This window comes from Prionailurus bengalensis, chromosome E1, assembly GCF_016509475.1.
Source record: "Prionailurus bengalensis isolate Pbe53 chromosome E1, Fcat_Pben_1.1_paternal_pri, whole genome shotgun sequence".
Lineage (NCBI taxonomy): Eukaryota > Metazoa > Chordata > Mammalia > Carnivora > Felidae > Prionailurus > Prionailurus bengalensis.
The window spans coordinates 19,288,396-19,310,214 of record NC_057347.1 but is presented as its reverse complement, the minus strand read 5'-3'; the positions used below and the strand labels follow the sequence as shown (position 1 = coordinate 19,310,214).

Sequence of the window (21,819 nt, the reverse complement as noted above, 5' to 3'; positions counted from 1 at the left end):
CCATCTTCTACAAACTAATAATGTGAGACTGTGTACTAGAACGAATAGTGGTAACACAAACAGCTCCTTGAATCAGGGGCCATATATACTTGTCAGAGGATACTGAAAAAAATTAGCACCTTTTTAAAAACAAGGAATTAACTAGGTAACTACTTTTGTACTCAACATACAGGTCAAACAATTTCTGACGAAACAGAAAGCTTCTATTGCAGGAATACCTAAAATTCATCAACTCCCTAATTAAATACACACTCTCAGAATGATGCTATCCAATGACAGCTCGTGAACAAACAAAAGTGGCTCCTTTTCAAACTTGACAGTGTTTAAACATGATACATTAAGGTATGTTTTGAGTTCAAATTTTAAAAGTTATTTTTGAACGAAGACATTTTTGTTTCCACCCCTTGGTATTATGGTCCACACACTTAATTCAGGGATTTTAAAATAGTGAGTCAGAAGTTTAGTGTTTTGATTATACTCTGCTTTACAGGACCCCTTAAAAACAGAAACTATTCTTTTTGTACCAAGTTATAAGTAACCTTGACATTAAGAACGAGGTCTTAACAGTCTGGGATCCTCTGCAGCGACCAGGGAAAAGCAGGGCATGGGTTAAAACGTAATGTATCTACTGTAACAGGTGCTATCCTAGGCACCTTACATTTAATCCTGGACCAGATTTACAAGTTAGGAATTATGATCTCCCTGTTTTGGATGAGGAAAGAGGTTACAAGGTGACCTGTCCAAAGAAAATTTTTATTCAGACTGACGCATTCTCTTTTCAATATATTTTGCTTGGTTAATTTATTTAAATAATGATTCCCAATTTATTTTACCTTCTACTGAGAAGTACCTGTTTTGTGGATAATCAAAGAGTTGTGCTCTTGAACTCCCAACATCATTACGTATTTGGTCCAAAAAAAAAAAAAAAAATTGACTGTAAGTTTACCCGGGCTTTGTCTAAATTATGTAGGAGGAAAGCTTAACATTCACTGGCTACCTACTGTGTGCGAGGCATTTATACACGTTAGCTTATTTAATCTTCACAACAGCTCAGTAAGTGACATATTCCTCCGGAGAAGGAAATGATGACTCAGAAGTACAGCAACTTGCAAAAGGTGATCAAGTAAACAGAACACACCATTTGCCTCTTATGAAAAGAAATCTCACTGTGGGTAATAACCCAACAGGTAGTTTTTCCTTAGACTGTGTGAGTTGCCTCTAAAGTTCTATTCAAAATATTTAAATTATATAATCACATTACTAGAGAGTCTCAAATGTTTACTTACCAATATTAATTAAAAGCATTCAAATCATAGAGCTGCAAATCGTGTTTCAAAATAAGTTCTCTTAAAGTAGTGCCTTTCTTAGTCATTTTGTGGCTTATTGCACTTCCTGAACCAACTATCCATCAACTTCCTCTTCTTCTACAGAAACCATTTCAGTTTGCTACAGGACCATTTTTAATCTGAATTGAACCACCCCCTTTTGCGTCCTTAGCCAAATCACCAAAATGTCCAGTTAGAACAAGAACTTAGCATTCTGCAAAAAGAAGTTAACAGCTGAGGTAAGAAAATTTTCACACAGGCAATCTGGTTTGATCTTTGTTATATATAAAGTTTATTTTTAAAACTAAAATGGTGTTAGTGTTTTAAACATAAACTCTGCTAGTCTAAAGATGTCTATAACGGTTTTGTAATTTATTGCATGGTATTAAAAAAATTCAGTGTTGAGCTTGCCTTGGAGAAAAATGTTCAGTTAGGTTTGTATAATATAAGCCCTTTTAAGTTTATTCAATCACAATGGTTAGTTAGCCTTAGTTCTGTAATTAAAAGATATAAACTATAAACATAGTGGATAAAGCTAAGGGTTAGAAGTAAAACTAGAATCCATGGGATATGAGTGACTTTACAAGCCCCAAATACCAACTGTGAAAAATTCTAACTTGCTTCTTATAAGATGTTCCTACATGTAACATAATCCATAGATTTAAATTATTTTTTTATCCTCTTTAGTTTCCACAGTAAAAACGGTCATCTTCACCTTCACTTAATTTAAAAAGAAAGCAAAGGAGATTAGATGAGATACTCAATTATCATTATTACATATGCTTTATTTTTTACACAAATGGAATTTTAAGTAAAAATTTGATACTTAATAATTGTTTATTTATATTTAAGTAATAAGTAAGAATTTTATATTTAAGTTAAAGGAAAACATTATGGCTCATTTTTAAAGCTCACTAAGACAAAACTGTTATGACAAAATGTGTGTACATGTATTCATATCATCTACGTATTTATGCCACACGTTATCATCTGAGCCTTTAGTAACCAGTATTAGATATAGGAAAAAAACACTCACAGGATAAATAATAGAAAATTGCTACCATGCATAAAACATGCCTATTCTGTGAGTAAACTGGGCAGTTACAAAGTAAATACCCTCCAAAACAAAAATTGCAAAGAGTTTAGTTTACATAGACTTGTAATATCACAGAATAAATTCATAATGGGTGATACTCTATTTCAACATTTCATAAATATTTATGACTCTCCCTTATAGAAGTCCACTTTGGATTTTTTCTAAGTAATTATTACATAAGTTAGAAAATAAAGATTTTTATCTCTTTTTTTTTTTTTTTTAAGACAAGATTTGTCTATATTTTCAAAGGGTCAGTTCGATGGTACTTGTGAGTTTAACAGTACTTGTGTTTTTCAACGAATTCCTGTATAACTCTACTTGGAAGGAAATTATAAATTCTGAAAAAGTTCAAATTTGTTAAATATAAATCTGATGTCCAATCTTTAGAAGTTACCTCAAATATGATAGCTTATAGGCTAACCATTCAAAATCCCACAACTGTTTTCATAGAGTCAGAGGACTGAATGGTTTTCTAGTTTTTTCCCTACCATTTACTCAAGACAGCCTCCAAAAGTTATTTACATATCTGTTCTCAGAGATCCCACGTCTCCTTCCTTCATAAAACATTCCTGCTTCGTAATTTTACTATGAAAGACACTGCAGCATATCTAGTGACTGGGAACAGAGGGAAACGGCTCTGGTACACAACTGGTATTTCTTTAACAGTGCCTCTATTTACAGCTGTGACACTCTGGCAAGTTACCCCACATCTCTGTGCCTCAGTTTCTTTATCTATAAGATGAAGGGAACACTACCTTGCTCATTAAAATAGGGTAGTACCTAACATTTAATGGATACTCAGTAAATGATAGCTATTATTATCGATAAAAGTCACCAAATACTTCCTATTATAGTTCAAGGTTAATCTCTTTTGCCACTCTTCCTCAAGACAAAGAATTGGTGTTTTCTTCCTTTTATGATTTAATAACAACCAGCAGGAGATACACTAATAATAAATTTTAATCTATCTTGTAACTTATTACATCAAAGCAGTAATAATATCAAAGCCATAATAATTCAGGTATTATTATACCTATACTTGACTTTTTCCCTAGAATATGTTCTCCAATCTCCATGATTCTCTTTAAATGACAATGACCTGGGGCGCCTGGGTGGCTCAGTCAGTTGAGCGTCCGACTTCAGCTCAGGTCATGATCTCACACTCCGTGAGTTCAAGCCCCATGTCGGGCTCCGTGCTGACAGCTCAGCGCCTGGAGCCTGCTTCAGATTCTCTGTCTCCCCCTCTCTCTGCCCCTCTCCTGCTCATACTCTCTGTCTCCAAAATTTAAAAAAAAAAAAAAAATTAAAAAAAATTTTAAAAAAATGACAATGACCTATTTCTTATCATATGCAACTTAACAGAATCAATTTTAACTGTACTTTCTTTTCTAAAGTTTATTTATTCTCTCACACACACACACACACACACACACACACACACACACACGAGCAAGGGAGGGGCAGAGAGAGAGGGAGAGAATTCCAAGCAGGCTCTGCACTGTCAGCACAGAGCCCAACGTGGGGCTCAATCTCATGAACCGTGAGATCATGCATGACCTGAGCTGAAATCAGGAGTCAGACACTTAACCAACTGAGCCACCCAGGCGCCCCTAACTATACTCTTTATATCCTTATGCCATTATATTTATGAGAACATGGCTAGTATATGAGGACTCCTACTTCACTGTAACTTCCTGTACAGTTTAGTTAAAATATAGCTGTCGTTTTCCTTCCTCTTTTAAAACGTTTTAAAATATTCGGGAAAAGCAACGGACCCAAATCACAGATTTTTGACCTCAAAGTTGTCAGCCTATAATAATGAGCAAGATACTGGCATACAAAGGTGGACAAATTCGGGATGTGCTTGAGCAGCAGACTAAGGGATTTTTAGAAACATGCTTTGCTACGTGCACGGGTTCTTTAGAATAATGAGCAGGCATGCTTGTGAACAGTGCCAGGAAAAAATTTCAAGTGTCTTCAGGATACTTAGAACAGATAGGAGAGCCTGAAATGAAAGACAAGGGAGTCTGAGAAGACAGGTGAGTCAAGTCCTCCATTTGGGAAGGCCGCCCTTGGTTGCTTCCTTGTGTCCGCAGATACAGGCTAGTGACAGAGCACAGCACTTCGTGGGCCTTTCATCTACTTCAATCTTCTCTCCCAACTTCTTTCTAATTTTCCCCACCTTAATCAAATACCCTAATTTCTTGCGAGTTTACATAACCACTACTTTTTCTTTAGCTTTTCATTAACTTTTCAATAATTTCTCTAGTCCATTGACCTTCTCCTTTTCCATATGTTTGCTGCTTCCTTTAATTTTTGCTTTATTTTTCTCCTTGGTGTTATTATTTTTTTTTATTTCTTTGCACTCCTTTTTCATTTCATCATATCTGATATCTTCTTTTTACTCCCCTGCCCCATATGGTTCTTTCTTTCTGCCTCTCTCCCTACAGAAGCAATGTTGGTACTTCAGGTACACATGGTTTATATATTTAAAAAAACTACGTATGTTAAAGAACTTTCTTTCTGCAGTGGTCGTAACAACTGCCTCACTTCTCTGAGTTAGAAAAAGTCAGTTTCTTCACCATTAGGCCCCCTATTTATTCCTCTTTTAAATCCTGCTCTTTCTTTTCTGGGCTGTTGATTTGCTGCAGAATTCTAACAGATTCTAACACTCTGATGTAGCAGATGCTAGGAGGGTAGACAGCTAACTGAAGAGTGGGAAAAAGAGATAAGATAGGTAAAAAATAGAATTTGGTTTTGATATTGCTGGAACCCTTAAATGAGAAGCAAAAAATCTCATATACTCAAAAGTTTTATGGTCTTCCTATTGACCACAGGAAGACCAAAGAAGCTATGAACCTATCAAAATTGATCTTACAAATTAAAATAGGTTTATAATTATGTTTCTGTTTGAGGTCTTTCCTTCTCTAACGCCTTTTTCAGCTAACTGAAAAGAGGAACCATGTGGGTTTTTTACAAATTTTAAGCGAAGTCACAAAAGAGGAAACATTTTTGGCCGAAGCCAATTTATGGCCTATATTTTCCATTGCTTTGGATGGCATTTTTTAAAAAACTAAAGTGAAACTCTGAAGAATAACTTGTTGAGGGGTTGACGCTCTTAAGAACAGCAAGTGGGAACTGTGCATGGATAACCATCTAGAGATGATTCAGATCCCCATATTTATGCCAAAAGTTTCCATTTCTTTCCCTATTAAGCCTTTTGCAAAATGGATACAGAGCATAATTTAATAACTTTGATTTCATCTTCTCTGCTTACATTCTGGCAGAAGTATTCATAGATAGTGAAAAATTGAAAAGGAAAGGAGCCATGAAGCCAGTACAGGTTAGGTATTTACTAAGCTCCTAACATACATGGCTCTTTGCTGTAAAGGAGCCAAAATGTAAACCCTGAGGTGGTTTAGACGAGTAGAAAGAGCATATGCTTGTGAATCAGATGGTCCTGGGTACAAATGCCATTCTGTCACTAATAGTGACATAACACTGGGCAAACTCTTTTTTTTTTTTTAATGATTTCTTAAAATGTTTATTTTTGAGAGAGAGACAGAGTGTGAATGGGGGAAGGGGCAGAGAGAAGGGAGACACAGAATCCGAAGCAGGCTCCAGGCTCTAAGCGGTCGGCACAAAGCCCGATGTGGGGCTTGAACTCACGAGCCTTCGAGCCATGAGATCGTGACCTGAGCTGAAGTCGGCCGTTTAACCAACTGAGCCATCCAGACACCCCTTTCTAATCTACATATAGTTTCTAATCATATATACCAGGATCTAACACCCTGAGATGTTCCTTTCCCTAATGTTAAGAAACAACCAAATAGTTATCATTGTGTTTAATGATGTACAAAACAGGTATATCACACCTAGTGTTGAACACCGTCTTAGTGTAACTCCTCACTTTAGAAATAAGGCAACTGAGAGCAGGAGAGATGAAATGACTAGTTCTCATAGTTAGATGGAGAGTTACATGCTGGAAGTAGACCTGGAACTTAACTCTTCAAGTTTTACCATCTACCACATCCCACAAAAAGCCCTGCCTGCCAAACTTACACATGTGCCTTCTCTACCCGTGTCCATATGTTGTTTCCTTGACTGGAATATTTTATTTGCTTAGTTCGTTCTTACAGACCTTTCAAAATTCAGTTCAAGTTTTACTTCTCTGAGAAACCCTGCCTGAAGACCTCCCAGGCTATGTTAGTTCCTCTGTGCTTCTCTTGCATACATTTATGAGAAAATTTATTCAATTATTACAATTATTACTTGTTTCCACCACTAGAAACTGTATTTTGGGTGTGTGTGTGTGGGGGGGGGTGTCTCTCAAACCTAGAACAGGCCTGACACAAAGATAGTGTTCATCGATAAATAAATGAGAGCATCGGCAAGACAACACTAACCAACTGGACAGAACGGTCTCAGATTCAGAGATCACTTAGGATTCTGAGTTGAGTGGACTCCTTTAAGAGTATGAGCTCCTAATGACATATGTCCTAATGACATAGTGCTAGACTCTGAGGATGCTGCAGAGCCTACGAACACAGTAGACTCTGTGCATGAAAAACTTACCAAAGGCAATACCATTAATGAAAATAGAGAAGAGAGGAGTCAGTTTTGACATAAGGATGATGAAGATGGATTGATCTGAGTATGTTAAATTTGCTGGCAGTAGGATATATACATGGAGATGTCCACCAAGAAGTCACGGAAAGCAATCGGAATTAAGGAGATTTAGGCTGGACGTGCAGGTTTGGGAGTTATGGCATATAGGCGAGAGCTGAAATTTTATAGATTCAGGATCAGAGAAAAGCTGGTAAGAGTGAGGACTGAATACCAAGTACCCATATTTAAGAAGAGAAAAACAGGAGCTAGTGAGATTAACATGAAAGGAAGACTATCACAAAGAGCTACTTGAATAGTAGTGAAGGCACAGTCAATAGTGTCAAAAGTGGTTCAGAGAGGGAGGAAAGAAAAAGACTGTTGGATTAGGTAATAGATGATTATCGGTGTCCTTCAAAGCAACAGGACTGGTATATTTCTAGTCGCAAGGAAGAGAAAAGTAGAGAGCATATGGAACCAGCACACAGAGCCTATGTGTTTAAGAAGTAGGACTGTGAAATGAAGGATTATGAGGTAATGAAGCTAAAGGGGTAGCAGGGCCAAGTACAGATCTTATGAAAGAACGAAGAGAGACGTTTGCCTCTGAGGTCCACGTGTTTTATGGTTAAGTTTAGGATGTATTCAAGAGTATTTACACTGCAGTGTATGTATGAAGTCTAAATTAGAAATGATAAATACTTCTCAAATACCTACCTACTTTGTGCCAGACACCAAATAACACCTGTCTTTCTTTCTTTCGTTATAAAACCACTGATAAAAAGGAAACATTCTGAAATGGATCCCAAATATTTCATCTTAAGTTTGTTTTGTGGACACCTCAGTGATACATTTCTCTTAACGACAGAAGAAATTACAACAGAGTCTCCTGTATTTATATCATCAAGGCTCAACGTCTCAGCTAATTCTCAAAACACAACAGGGAATCCTTGGAGTCAACCAACAGAATTCAACCATGTTTCTTCTGCACAACCAATATCAACTGCCAAAGTTGCTGGTGGACAATCAATACCAGGGGCCTATGCTCCTTCTGAAAAACCGGCAGCGCACACTTCTGCTGGGCAACCACCTGCCTCTAACATCACCAGACAACCACCAATACCAACGGCCAACGCCTCCTCCCGACAAACAGTACTCCCTGTGCTTACCTCTGCCGGACAACTACCACCATCTGCCCATACTTCTACCAAACAACTGCCGCCATTTCTCTACACTTCCACTCAACAACCATCATCTATCCACACGTCTTCTGGAAAACCAATACTACCAACTGTTCATAATCCATCTATACCACCAACCCCAAGTGTCAAAAGTTCACAGAGGGTGACTCCAGGATTCATCCTAGAAACTACCAGTAACACAAATATCCCACGGGAAACCAATTCTAATTTGACAGCTGCCACATTAGTGGGTGTAATTCTGACGTCTATGTTTGTAGCTATAATCATGATTGTGCTATGGAAATGCTTGAGAAAACCAGTTTCAAATGATCAGAATTGGGCAGGTAGGTCTCCATTTGCCGATGGTGAAACCCCCGACATCTGTTTGGATAACTTTAGAGAAAATGAAGCACCCGTGAAAAGGACATCAATTGTTTCACTTATGCCCTGGAAACCAAGCAAAAACACACTCATAGCAGATGACTTAGAAATTAAGTTGTTTGAATCAAGTGAACACATTGGAGATTCCAACAACGCCAAAACAGAGAAAATAAAAGATCAGGTAAATGGTACGTCAGAGGAGAGTGCTGGGGGATCAACGATCGGCACTGCTATTTCTTCTTCAGATGATGCAGATTATCCACCACCTTCCCCACTTCTTGATTTGGAAGGACAGGAGAGTAACCAATCCGACAAACCCACAATGACAATTATATCTCCTCTTCCAAATGAGTCCACCAATCTCCCACCATCTCTGGACTGTCTCAATCAAGTCTGTGAAGGTTACAATTCTGAGTTTGAACAATCATTTCCACCTCCTCCCGACTCATTTCACTTGCCCCCGGCACCAGAAGATTTCATGAAAAACCAGGAAGATTCCCACAATGAGATCCAGGGTCAGGAATTCTCTATTCCTCCTGACTCTGGTCAAGACCACAGTGAATCCTTGCCACCCCCACCTGAAGAACTGTTATAAATACTGTAATTTGCTTTTTAGCTGATTTTCCATCCTTCCTACAGAACTCCATCTTTTTTTTCTCTTCATGTGATGAAATATATTAAAAGGCAACTGGTAGCCAATTTTGATTTTTATTCAGGAACTACCTGAAATCTGCTAAAGCCCATGTGCATGGCTGGAACTTATTTTTAAAAAATGACATAACAGTGATCTATTTACTAGCTATTGTACCTAACTTTAATGTAGAGAACATTTTACCTATGTGGATGGTATGTATGTCAGTAACTTAGCCACTTTGGAAATAAGCACTCTACATATAGTTCATATCATCTAATGGATATATACTTTTTTCCTGAATAGCTGTGTGTAAAGTTACATTGAATAAACAACACTTTGTTTTTCCATTTCAAAGTTTGAGATGGGGAGGGAGGGGATGAGAAATTAAATACATACTCCAAGTTTTAAACAAAACTCCAAATTTTATTTAAAGTTTTTAATTAAAATTTTTTTTTAAATGTTATTTCTTTCTGAGAGACAGAACGCGAGCAGGAAAGGGGCAGACAGAGAGAGGGAGACACGGAATTGGAAGCAGGTTGTCACAGCACAGAGCCTGACGCGGGGCTCGAACTCACGAGCTGTGAGATCATGGCCTGAGCTGAAATTGAGAGTCGGACGCTTAACTGACTGAGCCACCCAGGCGCCCCTTTAAGATTGATTTTAAGTAATCTCCACACACAATGTGGGGCTCAAACCTATAACCCCAAGATTAAGAATCGCATGCTCTGCTGACTGAGCCAGCAGGGTGCTCTGAAACTCCAAATTTTAAATTAACACCTCAAGTATTAAATACATATTCCAAGTTTGTGGGGATGAGAAACTAAAATGCATGTTTGAGAATACAAAAATTTCCTTTTAGCTCTCACTGGAAATAGTAAAGCAAGTATGTTAAAACATCAAATTGTGGGGGTGGGGGTTGGATTGGGGATGTTTACTCTGAAAAAAATATAAGCATGCACCATAAACTGCAGACATTGGGGGAGCACAGTTTTTTAAGCTAACATCCTTTTTTAAAATTTTATTTGTTTTGAGTTTATTTATTTATTTTGAGAAAGAGAGAATTCAAGCAGGGTAGGGGCAGAGACAGCAGCAGGGAGACAGAATCCCAAGGAGGCTCCACGCTGTCAGCACAGAGCCTGATGCAGGGCTTGAACTCACAAACTGTGAGATCATAACCTGAGTAGAAATCAAGAGCTGGACACTTAACCGACTGAGCCACCCAGGCGCCCCTAAAACTAAGCATCTGTAAAAATTTCTTCGTTCTATGGCTCTAGCACCCAAACAAAATGAAATCTTATAAAGGAAAACAAAAAATAAAACCACACACACAAAACCACACTTCTATGGCTCCATTCCAAATTTGAATGATTTTTCCAAGAAAAACAGACTACATCAAATACGGATGATTCTCAACTTTCCTTAAATGGACACTTTCTGACACTATACATTTAAACTCTTAAACCACCTTTCCTATGCAGAATTTCGTCTTTTCTCCATTACCTGACAAGTGATGAAACTGAATTACCAGAGTAGGGGTGGACCTAATCTTTGTCAGAGTCCAGGCGGTGAGCGTTCCTGGGCTAGGCTTGTGGGGGTGCCGGCCTGTGCCCACAAAAGTGTTTCTTTGCCCAACAAGCATGTGGTCTTCTTCCTTACCCTAGCCATCACTCAGAATAAAATGTGGTGGTCTTGTCAGTAGTTTAACCGTGAAGAACTCCTCATAACTGTGGGGTTTTTCAGAACAAAATACAGTACTTATTTGTAGCACTGGTGTTCAAGAAACTAACAAAGCTCCCACGTTAGTAGAAAAACAAAAACAAAAACAAAAAACTAGCGGGCTTTTTTGGACACTGAAATTTTATATACAATATTTCCCTTTAAATCTTTTAAACCATCCCTTACTGACCATTAAAAAGCCTTATCTGCAGAAACACTTCCTTGGACTTATTTTCCTGGCGTTTATTCCTGAAGCATGTCTCTTGCCATATTACATTGGTTCTTTGTCTCCCACTTGAAAACGCTTCTTTCATGTTGTTTTTCAAACTTAGCATTTTTAAGGTTAATCCTACTCAGCAGCAATCAGGAGTTTAAGAATTTCCTATGAATTTCCTGAATTCTATTTAGGATAAATAAGCTACGTTTTTATATTTGGTCAAGACTTTGATGTGCTTTAAATCATCATAACCCTTCTCATTTCACATGTAAGATGGATACTCAAGAGGCTCTTTCCACACTTCTGTTCTTCTTTCTCATTACCTCTTTTCCTGATCTCTTGAAGGATGGGTGCTGGGAAATACAGGGAAACACCAACTCCTACGGATAAACCAGGAGCCGATGACCTGGTCATAGTCCCATCTGATTTCTTCAAACCCTACATGCAGCTTTCTTCCTTCTGTTCTCTGTACAACTGAAGAACAGTCTTACTGTCAGCAGCTAGTTTTGGGTGTTGTCTTTTTAAAAAAATTCTCTGCCAGGGGGAAAAAGGATTCCCATTTACTGCATGTAATTTTCCCCACTGAGGTCAGTGGAAGCCGAGCAGCCAAACAGTGGCAATCCTTGCTTAATCAGCAGAAAGAAATGCAAGCTAATAAAAGACATCCAGGAGAGAAGAAAGTGCTGGAACAAAGAAAAACCTACAAAAAAGATGGAAGAGCCAGGATCCAGAGTGGAAGAAAAATTTTGTTTCATGAAAATGGGAAAAGGACAAGGCCCAGGGGGATAAAACGTAGACTGAACTACCATACGGCAGTGGTGCTCTTACCAGATCAGCACTAACCAGACTCAGAAACAACCCTGAAGACCATCCAGTTCAACTCCTTTTATTTGTTAACTGATGAGAAAAAAGGCCAGAAAGAGTAGTGACTTGCTTAGTAGCGGTGCTAAAAGCTGAGTTTGTTCCCTGACTCCTGGGTCAGGACTCTTTTCACTAGTAGAGGACCAAAGAGCACCTATGTCATGCATTGCAACATATATGTATCACACATGTACTCCATTTGGTGTTGGCAGTGGGGGACACAATGATGTGTGCTGTAATTGTTATTACCTAGATCTAATCAAAAAGTAACGTAGCAAAATATTTGGGCACCTATGGTTAAAACATTATAATAATCATGCACTGTGATACTTATACCTGATTAGACAAATGGAATGCAAAGTCCAGAAATAGACTCAAATCTCAAATCAGTGGAAGAAATATGGGGACAATTGGATAGACATTTGGAAAAAGATAAAATTGGATCCATACATTAGGATAAGCACCAAACAGACCAGAGATATAAATATAAAACATGAAATTATATAAGTAATAGAAGAAAATATGAGAATTGCTTTATAACCTGGAAGAAAAAAATCTTCCCAGCTGAGACTCAAACTCCAGAAGCAATAAAAAGAAAAGGAAAATCCAATTATATAAAAAACTTTTAACTGCCAAAAAACAAAAAACAAATTCCACTGTAATAAAGTCAAAGGCAAACTAGAAAAAATTTGCAACCATAAGACAAAGGGCTAATATTTCCGAATTAAAAAAAAAAATTCTATTTGGGGGGAAGGAAGGACCCACAACAACATAGAAAAAAATGTCCAAAATGTAAAAGACAGTCACAGAAGAAAAAATTTTAATGGCTCCTGAAAACAGAAAGATGTACAACTTTCTTCAAATTAGAGCACTGTATTTAAAATTACCCTGAGATACTGATCCCAGCGGATTGCTATAAATCCAACAGTTCAACAACAAAGTGTATGGTGAGGTGACAGAGAATGACACCGTGATTCACTGTTGAGGGGGCTGCAGAATGGTATGGACTACACAGAAAAATGCGGTGATATCCAGACAAATTCCAAATGCATTTACCTTTTCACCAAGCAATCCTACTTCTAGGAATCTTTTTCAAAGATTCACCGGACAAAAAATGAAGTTACTTAGGTGCCAGGGTATTCACTGGCATTATCTGTAACAGCAAAAGTCTGGTAACAACACAGATGTTCATAATAGGGATGCTGGAATAAACCATGGTAAGTACAATCCCATAAAGAGTACTAAGCATTGTGAAATGAATGTGAAAGATCTCTATTTGCTGATGGGAAATGATCTTCAAGATATATTAAGGAAAAAAAGAATAAGATGTATAACAGCATATTTAGTATACAGCCCTTAATACAAGCAAAGGGAATAAGAACATACAATACATACATATTTTAATATGTTTGCAAAAAAAAGACAGACAGTTAATATAAAACCAAAAGTTAATACAAATAGTCACCACCAATAGGAGGAAGAATAGAATAGGGTGAAGGGGACACAGAAGCAAGATTTCTCTGAATATATCTTGTTATATAGTTTTGACTTAAGCAGTCCCTAAAAACTATTAACTAAATAGAAACAAATGAACCCAACTTTATGTAAAGTTGGTGACATAAACAGAGAAAAAAACATTATTTCAAGTTGTATTAGACAACAGAATGGACTATACATCCTTAGTGAATTATATTCTAAGAACAAAAAGAACTACAAAGAAATCTTAAATTTTATTCAATAGTGTGTAATCTGTCTCTAGCAATACGGGCATTATTTGAAACTATTGTACGATGATACGAATGAACAATTTTGTTAATGCTGTTAGGAACCATTTATAGGAAATATGGTGGACAGAGAAACAAATTAAATGTTTACAAGGAAGCAAACATAAATCCAGAAGGAATAAATGAGTTCTGGCAACAAGCCAGTGGCATGGGAAAAAAAGGGGTGGGGAGGTGGGAAAAAAAGGGGTGGGGAGGTGGGACAAGAAACTGATCCACATGGGTTCTAACCTGATCATTTCTATCTTGTCAGTTCATCCATGCCATTAAATACTTTGTTGAGTACTCTTGTTTCCAGCAGAAAATTCAGTCTGAATAGCCAACTATGTTACTAAAAACAGAAAATGTAGTACTTTGACTCTCAAATAAGCATGACAGATATTACGAGTATAAGAAATGAAGAAATGAAGGGGCACCTGGGTGGCTCAGTCAGTTAAGTGTCAAACTTCAGTTCAGGTCATGATCTCACGGCTCATGGGTTCAAGCCCCCTATCAGGCTCTGTGCTGACAGCTTGGAGCCTGGAGCCTGTTTTGGATTCTGTGTTTCCCTCTTTCTCTGCCCTTCTCCCGCTCATGCCCTGACTCTCTCAAAAATAAACAAACAAACAAAAAACCCCCCAAAAAAAGGAAGAAAGAAAAAAAGAAAGACAGACAGACAGGGGTGCTAGGGTGGCTCAGTTGGTTAAGCGCCCAACTCTTGGTTTCAGCTCAGGTCAGGACTTTGCATTCTGTATTAGCCCTGCACTGGGCTCCGTACTGTCAGTGCTTGAGATTCTCTCTCCCTCTCTCTCTGTCCCCCTCAAAATGAATAAACGTAAAAAAATATTTTTTTTAGGGGCGCCTGGGTGGCTCAGTTGGTTAAGCATTCGACTCTTGGGTTTGCGCTCACGTCATCATCTCACAGTTTGTGAGTTCAAGCCCTGCATCAGGCTCTGTGCTGTCTCCCTCTCTCTCTGCCTCTCCCCTGCTCACGCTGTCTCTCTCAAAATAAATAAACTTAAAAATATACATAAGAATAAAAAAAAATTTTTTTTAAGAAATAAAGACAAACTACTGTACTCTTATGGTGATGAGCACTAAGTATAGAATTGTTGAATCACTATACTGTACACCTGAAACGAATAGAACACTGTATGTTACCTATACTGGAACCAAGATTTAAAAACTTCATAAAAATATAAAATGGGAATCAGTAAAAAAAGAAAAAAAAAAACAGACAGACAGACAGACCGAGTGGGCTTCTAAATTGTTGATTACCATGGGACAGTTGTTCCCTGGCAGGGCAATCTGTTACACCTTTCACAAGGTTGGGGTAATATATCCTAGGACAGGGCATTTCACAAAAGAGTATGTTAAATGAATATACCGCTTAGTCTCTAGAATATAATAGTTGCTTCAATAGCTGGAACTCCTGACTTGACAGGCTTATCTAAAATGCAATTTGTCTGAAATCGCATCTAAAATACGTTGTAACAAACACTTAAGGCTATACAAAATTATTTGAGTAATAGTAATATATGGTATTATTTTACTTGATGAGAGCTTCCAAAAACATAAGGGCAGATTGTTACAATTCAAATATATTAAAAATGTTTCCCCTTTATCTTTTTGAAAATTTTATAATAATCTTTGAATAATAGGAAGCAATTTGGTTATGTCCCCAAACTTGAAATGAGAAATACTGTCACTACCATCGTATTGGAATTTTCTAGTATATACAGCAGAATCTAATCTCAATAAAGCCTAAACCCAAATTCATTTGAGTCCGTAAGTTAATGAAATAACATGTTCCTGGTTTCAGGAAAAAAAAAGTACTGGTAAGTATAATGGGACTGGGTAATTCTATTTCCACACTGATGTAATGAGACTTCCTAAAATTGTAACAGAGATTTAGGTGTCTGGTAAGCTGACCCTCAGTCTCATCCCTTGAAGTATAACAGTATATACAGGAGCTAAAATGTAAGAAATCTAAATGTCAAAACAATCGTTCTCTATTTCCACAATATTGCTGAACGTAGTATTTTTAACACATTACTTTTAAGCACTAAGATTGATGACTGGTTTCTGAAATCCATAGAAAGAATCTTATTAAGAGTCCAAGGGTGAACTCTCCAAGTAAAGTGGGAATAAAGCACCTAATCAATAATAAATCTCTAACACTGCAGACTTTTAAAATATAGATATTTTTTGAGGAACGTGAATTTTATACAAAAGGTGACTCTTAGAGTATAGTTTCTTTTCTAAGAAAATAAACTTCAAATTTTAATATAATAAATTCTGTTTGGGGTAAAATCTGGGGCAAAGGAATGGCAAATTTAGAGAAAAACAAAGGATTAACAACAAGGCATAAGGAGATCTTCTTTACATGTAACATGCTAAGAATTGGTTTTTAAATAGTAACAATTTGCTAATGAAAATCCCATAACTTTATTTGCTTTCTTTTCTAAGGTAAAGTGGATATTCTGGGAATTAGATTTGAGCTTTTACAGATTATTCATACAATCAATCCACTAAAGGGTGAAGCAGAAGCTACTACAAATCTAGTCACATTTTCTAAAACTCATGACCAAAGTTTTGCCTTTGACGTTATTTTGTGCAATTTTATTTCTTTAAAAAAATTTTTTTAGTGTTTATTATTTTTGAAAAACAGACGGAGCACAAACAGGGGAGGTCAGAGAGAGAGGGAGACACAGAATCTGAAGCGGGCTCCAGGCTCCGAGCGGTCAGCACAGAGCCCGACATGGGGCTCAAACTCACAAACCCTGAGATCAGGACCTGAGCTGAAGTCAGACGCTCAACTGACTGAGCCACCCAGGCTCCCCTATGCAATTTTAAAACTATAAATTGCTTTCTCAGTAAGGCAAAATGTGAAACATTCTGAAGAAATCACCTAAAATTGATACAATTATTTTTAAAACACAAAATCAAATGAATACACGGTCACTCCTGTTGTATCGAAGATGTCTCTGGACGGAACAATACATATACCCACTCACTAAACGAAGTTGAGTTGCATAGAGAAAAAAGATCCTTAACCTAAAAGACATAAAATAAAACATGTTTATCTGACCATATGAATTTAACTAAAAGCATGAGATGCTCATTTAAAAATGTAGTCTTGCTTATGTGTGGTCTGGGCTAAATGATCCTTTGTACCAGAAAGATAATGACAAAATAACCCCATATGTAAGTACTTCGGTACTTCCGAAAAAGGAAGATTGAAGTGGTTGATAAATCTGAAAAGCTGATTATACATAATAATCAGCATGTTGGGGGAGCACACGAAAATGAAACATAGATTGTATTCTGTTATTTTAAAAAGTGACAGGACAACTGAACCATTTTAGAAGAACATGAAAAGGCAGGAGTTAAAAATAGTTAAATTAACAGCTTAGAAAAGGACGGTCAAGTTCGTGTTCAACATTTTCCAACGTGTAAAAAGAATAAGGAGTAGAGGCTTTAAAAAGAGAACCGCACATTCTTCATGAGGCAATGTCAGAATGTGGAACCTGAGCTCAAATACACAGAAATGAGTGAGGGCCAGGTCTAATGGGCACGAGGCACCACATCCTCTGGCAGACTGGGAGGTAGATGGGCATGCTCCATGCTGTAAATTAAAAAAAAAAAAAACAAACTTGGGGGGCCCATTTTGTTGCGTGTGCACCTCTTGCACTAAATTTGAGTCAGCACCAATGACAGCGCTGCAGTCCTCTGTGGACTGATCAGGTGGCTGCAGAGCTCGGGCTCACAGCCGCACAACGCAGCTGAGCGGGCAAGCACAGCCCACAGCCAGAAGCGGCTCCCACTCTCCAGAGCAAGGCGACCTTTAAAGCTTAAGTTTCCCGGAGAAAATGAGATGCTGCTGCTGAAGACGACACTATGGTAAGCTGTTATTTAGATCAGTAAAAGACTGACTTGGGAATTTTTTTCCTTTTATTAAAGAAAAAGTCAACGTGAGGATTGAATATATATTCAGTAGCAAGCAAGTGCATGCACCAGAAATTTGCTGCAGTGTCAGTGGAGGGGTTTCTTTTTAATATTCATTCACTTTGTAAATATACACGCTGCTTTTAGAATCGGCACTGAACTATACATAAAAAAATCACTATAAAATGGGAGGTTTAAATTATGGTATTCGTCTGAATTTTTCAAGTGCCTTGAAATGTTTTGCTAGGACATATTTATCCCAAAGAGACAAAGATGAATTTCAAAGTACTGTCTTAATATCTAAATCAAATCTTACTCTATACACAATATTGACTATTACATTACCGCAGAGATTTAAAAAAAAAAAACAAAAAAAAAACAAACCCCAGGCACGACAGCCATTTTTTCCTATCTGAGTAAGAAGGGATATTCTCAAAAAGAGTAACAGCTTAAGATTCTGACTCTCTATTTGCAGAGAATGCCATTTTGTAATTTTAAGGCTCTGGGAAGATAAATAAGAAAGACTGGTAAAGGAAGGGAAAAAAGAAGGGAGAAAATACAGGAGCAAGTAGGGGGAGAGAGTCCCTCTCTACCACATAGCCCCAATTGAAGGATTAAGCATTTGGACTATAAATGAAGGGGAGCTTTGTTAGTTTAATCACTGGAACAATTATAAAAGGACTCAACAACAACGAGGTTTATTGAAAATTTTGCCTAATGCTAACTGACCCATGCAGATGCCTAATTGTGTTTGCATATTAAAAGAAGGGTGTATCTGTTTGTTTCCAGGCTTTGATGGAATATCAGATATTGAAAATGTCTCCCAGCTTGTTCATCCTTCTGTTTCTGACACCTGGTATTTTATGCATTTGTCCTCTCCAATGTATATGCACAGAGAGGCACAGGCATGTGGACTGTTCAGGCAGAAACTTGACTACATTACCATCTGGACTGCAAGAGAATATTATCCATTTAAATCTGTCTTATAACCATTTTACCGATCTTCATAACCAGTTAACCCAATACACCAATCTGAGGACCCTGGATATTTCAAACAACAGGCTCGAAAGCCTGCCTGCTCAGTTACCCCGGTCCCTCTGGAACATGTCTGCTGCTAACAACAACATTAAACTGCTTGACAAATCTGATACTGCTTATCAGTGGAACCTTAAATATCTGGATGTTTCTAAGAATATGCTGGAAAAGGTTGTTCTCATTAAAAATACACTGAGAAGTCTTGAGGTTCTCAACCTCAGTAGTAACAAACTGTGGACAGTTCCAACCAACATGCCCTCCAAACTACATATCGTGGACCTGTCTAACAATTCCTTGACACAAATCCTTCCAGGAACATTAATAAACCTGACAAATCTCACACATCTTTACCTGCACAATAATAAGTTCACATTCATTCCAGATCAAGCTTTTGACCAACTCTTTCAGTTGCAGGAGATAACCCTTCACAATAACAGGTGGTCATGTGACCACAAACAAAACATCACTTACTTATTGAAGTGGGTGATGGAAACAAAAGCCCATGTGATAGGGACTCCCTGTTCTAGCCAAATATCATCTTTGAAGGAACATAGCATATATCCCACACCTTCTGGATTTACCTCAAGCTTGTTCACCCTAAGTGGGATGCAGACAGTGGACACCATTAACTCTCTGAGTATGGTAACTCAGTCCAAAGTGACCAAAACCCCCAAACAATACCGAACGAAGGAAACAACGTTTGGTGCCACTCTAAGCAAAGACACCACCTTTGCTAGCACCGACAAGGCTTTTGTGCCCTACCCCGAAGATACATCCTTAGAAACCATCAATTCACACGAAGCAGCAGCTGCAACTCTAACTATTCATCTCCAAGATGGAATTGTTACAAACACAAGCCTCACTAGCTCAACAAAATCGTCCCCAACACCCATGACCCTAAGTATTACTAGTGGCATGCCAAGTAATTTCTCTGAAATGCCTCAACAAAGCACAACCCTTAACTTCCGAAGGGAAGAGACAACCACAAATGTAAAGACTCGCTTACCTTCTGCGGCCAGTGCTTGGAAAGTCAACGCTTCATTTCTCTTGATGCTCAATGCTGTGGTCATGCTGGCTGGCTGAGGGGCCGCAGCGTTTGAAGCCAATGAAAGAGCTCCCCCCTGATGTACAGTTGGGAAAATATGCCCCTATCTAACCAGTGATTCAAGCTACATAAGCATTCGAGAAAGCCAGTCTCACATTTCTGACTCTGATGTACACGAAGTAACTTGTCTTAAAGAAAAGAAGTGCACAATGTCTCGGTACTCGCTGCTATTTTACCGTCTTAAGTAACACGACTGAGTTTCTTTCTTTTTAATGAAATGTTTTCTTTTTGAGGCTTCAATTTACTGCACAAAATGTAAAGCATCTAAACTTTAATATGTATTTTATGTATGTTTACACTGTCAAACATCTGGGAAAAAAAAAAAATAAAAGGTCTATGCTCATAACTGTGTCATTTGGCTTTCTAGTCAGACCAACTTAATCTTTTCAGTGTAATTGAAATGACCGAACCATTTTTGTCCTAGGGTACTCTGGTAAAGTCTGTGGGGTAAACGAAATAAATGTTGGAGGTATCCAAGCATTTTGCCACTAAAGTGTAACTGTGGTTGCTACCCCATGAATGGTTATGCCACATCATTATTTTACACACAAGCCATAATTGTTTCAAATCTAAATGATGTCCTGCTTCTGAGGAACTCTTGGCTACTTTACAGATTATATAATGGACAAAAGCTCTTCAAAAAGCTAGAAGACACTAGGCTTTGCATTTTAATCAGGAAAGTTTAACGGCTTTGTTTTTTGCATTTAAGGAAAGTATTAAAAATATCATAAAAAGTCTGGCTTTACAGATATGTAAAGGGACAGCTTTAGCGCATATTTAACAGACCATTTACTAATGAAAAATTTACACATTTACAAAATGAAAAGTCTTCCACGTATAGGAGAGGGAAATTTACCTTTTGTACGTCGGATGTCAGAATCTGATTTACCTCAATTAAAAATAAGGATAGATTCGGGATAAAATCCTGGGGGTCTAACAAACATGGGCACTACTAAGGAAGAAACAGGCAAGGAGAAAGGGAAGAAAAGACGGGATTCATCTGGTGCCACAACTGGGTGATGAACCCAATACAACACACAATATAGGACTAGGGCTGGGCCTAAGACCGATGTTCACACTCCAAATCAAACTGCACTGGGCACAGCTAGAAGAAAATGGCGAATTTTCTACAAATACAAAAAAGAAAGCCACCTTATGAATTAGAGACGAACAAAAGTAATAGCCACGAGTCAGAAAAAGAAGCCCTGAAACAAGGCTAGATTAAAATGCAAGACAGCATAGCTGAAATAGGCCACAAATGAGGGATTTAAATTGTGAGACATAAGGAAGGCTCTATTTCAAGCAATTCCTAGAGTTGGAAGAGTCCAGAAAGAAACTCTGATGCTCCTTCCTAGGAAATTTTAAAATAAGACAAGACTTCTTTCCAGGTTTGGGAACCTTTCTATTTGGAGAGACAGAAAAGGAATAACCCTCTAACGCACTCTTTTGGTTTTAAAGGCCCGGGCTTATGGGAAAACTACTGTTAAGCTTCAATAAGGCTATTTATTTCTCTCCTAGGCTGACTAGTACAGTGGCTCTTAAACATTCCCCTGCCCCAGCAAACCCAACTCACCATGTCAGGGAATCTCACCATGAAGAAAGGGGGTTATTTGGAAAAAGTCCCCTAAATGATTTTAAAATTCATTACCTTTCTAAATGGGCAAGCTGCTTCCACTCCTCCTCGTCACTGACCTAGTCGCTTTGCCAGCGATGGTAAAGACTACTCACTTACGGAGCGCCTGGGTGGCTCAGTCGGTTGAGCGTCCGACTTCGGCTCAGGTCATGATCTCACGGCTCGTGAGTTCTCGAGCCCTGCATCAGGCTCCGTGCTGACAGCTCAGAGCTTGGAGCCTGCTTCTGATTCTGTGTCTGCCTGTCTCTCTGCCCGTAACCCACTTGCATTCTCTGTCTCTCTCAAAAATAAATAAACATTAAAAAAAAAAAAAAAAAAAAGACGA

The 21,819-nt window shown here is 38.0% G+C and overlaps 3 protein-coding genes across 15 annotated transcripts in view; 2 read left to right on the top strand and 1 right to left on the bottom strand.

The window, feature by feature from the left end:
* The window catches only part of NF1 (neurofibromin 1), a 247,496-nt gene that overhangs the window by 53,212 nt on the left and 172,465 nt on the right, over positions 1-21,819 (bottom strand). The gene's annotated exons all lie outside the window — the stretch shown is intronic.
* Positions 1,338-9,566, top strand: EVI2B (ecotropic viral integration site 2B). Its single transcript, XM_043583643.1, has 2 exons — positions 1,338-1,564; positions 7,809-9,566. The coding sequence occupies exon 2, from the start codon at positions 7,822-7,824 to the stop codon at positions 9,178-9,180; it is 1,359 nt and encodes a 452-aa protein (XP_043439578.1). The 5' UTR covers positions 1,338-1,564; positions 7,809-7,821; the 3' UTR covers positions 9,181-9,566.
* Positions 17,507-20,207, top strand: OMG (oligodendrocyte myelin glycoprotein). Its single transcript, XM_043583644.1, has 2 exons — positions 17,507-17,676; positions 18,511-20,207. The coding sequence occupies exons 1-2, from the start codon at positions 17,674-17,676 to the stop codon at positions 19,837-19,839; spliced, it is 1,332 nt and encodes a 443-aa protein (XP_043439579.1). The 5' UTR covers positions 17,507-17,673; the 3' UTR covers positions 19,840-20,207.